Raw genomic sequence first — 4,795 nt, 5'->3', positions numbered from 1 at the left:
ACGTGCGTGCATGCATGTGTGTGTGCGCGCGCGCGCGCGTGTGTGTGTGTGTGTGTGTTATAAACTGACTTGCAATGACACATGAACTAAATTGTGGCAATTCTACTTGATAGAGAGAACTTGCACTAAGAGTTCTTTTGGCCAGACTTCTTATGTCGAGATCATTCTTTAGACCCATGTATCAACTCCCTAAATGCACTTGTGACCGTCCCTAGAAGAGCTCTAATCTCTCTCCCCACTGGAATAATTAACAATGTGTTGTAGTTTAAACACAAACATCTCAAGATCCTTGCAATGATGGATTGCATATGTATCATAAATTATATTTATATAGACTTCTACATGGTATGTGAGCTCTGTTTGAGGGTACCTTTTATGTATGGTCAACAATATCCCTACAAGCCCCAACCCTCTATCTTTTCCCCAATCCAAATTCTTACTCCCAAGGTGTGCACAACAAAGACACTAAACTATCCCTTACCTTTCTATTAATAGAGATATACATATCATAACATTTAGTGGATATTATCTTAAAGTGTTAGGATGTTTCAACTTTCTACTCACATATAATCAAGTGATCAATCTATGTATAAATCGTAAGTATAGAACAATGTGGTGAATGTTTCTATATATACCCCAAAACTTATACACATTGGGGCAAATTTAACCTATTTTTTTGAACTTTTCTTTGACATGATCGGTGAAAGATCCTGCATTACCTTGATATACATTAGAAATGTTAGCGAATATAAAAACTCAAAGCTATAGCTCCACTTAACTTTCAAAAAAAAAAACATATATAAGATTTTTGCCAATTGCCACAGATTAGCCACTAAAATCAACCATGCTTGTCACCTATTGTTATATTGCATTCACTCAGTGAAGCTTTGAGAGTACCATTTAGTATATTCTAGTCTAAAAGATTGAAAGAACTAATGACAACGTTGTTGTTGATCACTGTACTTGTACTATTGCTTTGAGCTCATACCACTTATCTTCCTCTCACGAAATGTGGCATTGATCCTAATGTTGGAGGAGTTTTGGCTTTTGTAAGTGCAAAGGTTTGAGCGAAAGAATAAAGAATTATGTGCACTAAACTATCTAGGGGATGTACAAGGGATCAAGAAGAAGGGGTTTTGAGTAATCACCAATTATAAAACATTGGATTATACTCTAACTCAACAAAAGCATCAATGCCAATCTACATACGTAAGTTGTGAGATCATTGAGCAAAGAAGATCCTACAAATTGATAGCGATATTTAGTTCCTCCTATGTCATGACTTTGCCATACAAAGGATGATATTGCAAAGTTGGATGGCGCATCTAGTTTTTGAGCTAGAATGGTGGAGTGAAGAGAGATGGTGATCATACTACCTTTGTAAAAAGGAATTTCAAGTGTTGCATTTCTCCTAAACTAACTGGTCATTGTTGTTGGGGTCACAATAGCATAACAAATAATAAGTTAGCACGACTGTAGTTGCTTTTGAGAAAAGGTTTTCAAGAACTCTACATGTGTTGCATCATTTTTATTTCCTATAATACTTTCATTCGATACTCAATACTATATTCGTTGTTTTATACAAAGTCCAACTACCTCATTCGAATTGCTATAAGCGAATTTGCTAGTATGAGCACCACTTGGTGCAAATACCGACAAACTCATACTAAGTATTTTACCTACACACACTCCGATGAAGGGGTGTCACATTTTAAAACATTTAGTAATGCGTTAAGTCTACCATGGGTGGACCGGACTCACATTTTGAAACATTTAGCAAGGTCACTAAGTCTACTAATCGGTGACTTTTCAATAAACTGATGGGGTTACTAAGAGTATCATCCACAAATGACTGGAATGAATTCATATGATGCTAATCTTTCTCCAATCTAATTAGGATGCTAATGTGGCCTAATTAATATGTTGGGGTGGGTGCTCACATGAAATTACAATCCTCAAAGAGTGTACAAAGAGAAAGAAACTTCACTTATGGAAAGCTAAAGAAGTTGCTAAGCATGGTGAGCAACAAAAATCATCTTAAGACCATGAGAATAGTAATTCGAGGGAAATCAAAGAGGATGAACACACTTCTTCATTGTGAATGTAGTCGTGCAAATTAGCATACTCACGTCCTATCATTCCACACCTCAAGTACTTTAATTGTTTGACAAAGTGTGGAGATTGATGTGCCAAATCTTAAGACATTTCAAGAAGAGAGTCAATTTTCCCCTTCATTTGTTCAAGAAAAGAAGGTTTGACTATTTCATAATTCAAACACTTCATTATTCTTTACTTGAAAAGCATATATTTATGACATTTGAAGAGGGTTAATTTCCACCCTTACTATGTTCTAGTAAATTGAGTTTTGATTATGCATGTGTAAGGAACTTGAGTACTCCAAGAGGCAACTATGGATGATACTGGATTTGGCATGCCAATTCTTATGATATTGCAAGAAGCTCAAATACCATCTTAATGTGGATCCAAGGGGGAGTGAGTTGGGTGATCTCTTAACTCAAAGGACCAACGAGCGACTCTGAAAGAAAGCTGGTAATTTCCCTCCCATCAAGTGAAGTGAGAGTTGGTGGGCGGGGGGGGGCGGCATGGGGAAGCGGCTCTCAAGCGCGGCTGGGGCGGCTGATCCGTCGAGAGGAGAAACTCTTTCTGAGGCGTCGACGAGGGGCGGTAGAGACGAAGGTGTAGAGGGTGTCCTCGTCCATCTTGAGAGGCTCGTCATCAAGGCTCTCCGATCCCTGCGATGACGACGCCTCTTCTTTGCTGTGGTCCGCGAGCTCGACATTGGGTGTGAGGCGCATATACACGTCGGCGTCCGCCCTGAACTCCTGGCACGACACGATGTAGAGCTCCCAGCCAGAGGCCTGGTCAGCGCTCAGCCCCGCCAGGCGTAGCCCCTCGCCCCAGCTGGCGCGCACGTCGGCATGCAGGCGCTTCATGGCCTCCTCCAGCACGTGGCGGCGCGTGGGGGCCTCGCCGCCCGCCAGGCTGGCCGCGGCCGCGCCCAGCAGCTGGGCCGCCACGCTGGCGGACGCCAGCATGCGGGCGAGCGCCACGTCAGCCTTGGTGCGCACGAAGGTGAGGAGCCTGGGGGTGGGGACGAGGGGCGCGGACTGGCTGACGGCCTTGGCCACTTGGAAGTCGACACGTGTGAAGCGGTCGCTGACGAGGAAGATGTGGTCGTAGGCGTAGAGCTTGTTGCGGAGGAAGTACGTATCGGCGGGCTGGCCCACGCCCGCCCCCGGCAGCTCCCACATCACAATCTGCGGATTCATCGCTATCGCGTTCCGATACGCCTTCGGTGTTTCGACGCCTCCTTCGGAACTCCCCACCGGCGCTCCACCTACACGTGTCAGTCACAACCATATAACCATCATCGATCTGGGGTCTCAACCGTCCTCCTATTTTTATCCCAGTTTTAGTTTAGCCGGTTGGATTTATTTTTATGCTATTTTAACTTAAATGTTTTTATGCCGCTTTAGTTGAAATTAAGGAATATGTATATGAATTTTATCCCATTTTACTTTAAATAGTTGACTCAATAAAAAATAATTTTTGGTGGGAGAGAAAATTAAGGAATATGTATATGAATTTTATCCCATTTTACTTTAAATAGTTGACTCAATAAAATAATTTTTGGTAGGAGAGAAAAAAAGCGAATACATATTTGTTTGAAGAAAAATGGGGCCCACAAACTACACAACCTGTGTCCAAGGCGAGGAGGGCGTTGATGAGGGAGGATTTGCCGACGCCGCGGGCGCCGGCCACCGCGATGTTGTAGTCGGAGTCGCGGAGGCCGAGATCGCGGCGCGCATCCCGCACCGCCGCCTCGAAGCCGCCCTCCTGGCCTTGGAGGTCCTCCATGCTCATCCCCAAGCTCTTATCTATAGGCCTCTCGGGGGGAGCCTTGGTGGCATATTCCACGGCCTGCGCTACGGCGCTCACAAACATCTTGGAAGCCTTCATAAGTCTTCTTCTTTCCCTCTCTCAACCTTCTCCTTCCTATCCTCCCCCTCACGCCCCCCCTCTCTTATAAGGATCAAGAGACAGGAAGGAATGCGTATCAGCTCGCTTCCCATCACAGATTAGCCTCTCGCTTTACGTCTGATATGCGGATCCAAGCCTCCCTCCCTTCGATTCCCCCCCCCTTCCCCCCCGCCCCCTTCCTCTACCATTCCCTCTTTATTATTATGCCGTAGCTTTGGCCTTACACAAGCACCTGCCTCATGTCCACACGCACCATTCGACCTTCACTACCTTTAAAAGTTGGGTTTGTTTTTCACCACCATTCAACCCATGGTTAAGATATGGTAAAAGGTAGGGAATCAATTCTTCCACATATGGTGGAACAATAGTCGGGGTCGAGCCAAAAGGCCAGAACTAATGCTCTCTGGAATGCATATAACTTCTCCATGGGTTCTCGGGTGAAATCTCTAACCGCACAACATGTGAACATCATCATCTGTTATTGCATAAATTAAAATCAATGCTTCTCATTGGATGACCCCCATGGAAAGTTTCTCTTATGGAAGTCCATCCATTCCCATTCCCCTCTAGTTTTTGTGGGACATGTGTGTGATGTGGGTTTTTACAAGGAAAACTTCGCATAATATTGCTAGAAATTATGCCCAAAACACCCAAATGTAGCTAGCATATGAGCAAGAACACGCTCATTATTTATGATGATGGCTCCAACAACTGAGTTTTCTGATGCATTCGATCACCTAAACTTACACAGATGACTACATAGAGAGGAGTATGATAGAATGCGACTCATATT

General features: G+C 43.9%; 1 protein-coding gene across 1 annotated transcript; it reads right to left on the bottom strand.

Annotated features, from left to right (window-relative positions):
- Positions 1 to 2,348: 2,348 nt before the first annotated feature.
- On the bottom strand, positions 2,349 to 4,107 carry LOC148013812 (uncharacterized). Its single transcript, XM_087668508.1, has 2 exons — positions 3,720 to 4,107; positions 2,349 to 3,358 (listed from the first exon to the last, which is right to left on the bottom strand). Exons 1-2 carry the CDS (start codon positions 3,979 to 3,981, stop codon positions 2,619 to 2,621), a joined length of 1,002 nt encoding a protein of 333 aa, XP_087524634.1. The 5' UTR covers positions 3,982 to 4,107; the 3' UTR covers positions 2,349 to 2,618.
- Between the last annotated feature and the right edge of the window lie 688 nt (positions 4,108 to 4,795).

Source organism: Lygodium microphyllum, chromosome 26 (genome assembly GCF_053477565.2).
Source record: "Lygodium microphyllum isolate KBCC chromosome 26, Lygodium_microphyllum_v1.1.10, whole genome shotgun sequence".
Classification (NCBI taxonomy): domain Eukaryota; kingdom Viridiplantae; phylum Streptophyta; class Polypodiopsida; order Schizaeales; family Lygodiaceae; genus Lygodium; species Lygodium microphyllum.
The sequence above is the reverse complement of the archived record's forward strand: the minus strand, read 5'-3'. Positions and strand labels throughout refer to the sequence as shown.

Excerpts from the sequence above, each read along its gene's own strand:
- LOC148013812 (XM_087668508.1), bottom strand. The coding sequence starts at position 3,981 with ATGAAGGCTTCCAAGATGTTTGTGAGCGCCGTAGCGCAGGCCGTGGAA. Across the intron at positions 3,359-3,719 it reads CCTCCTCGCCTTGGACACAG|GTGGAGCGCCGGTGGGGAGT; the intron begins GTTGTGTAGTTT and ends TGACACGTGTAG.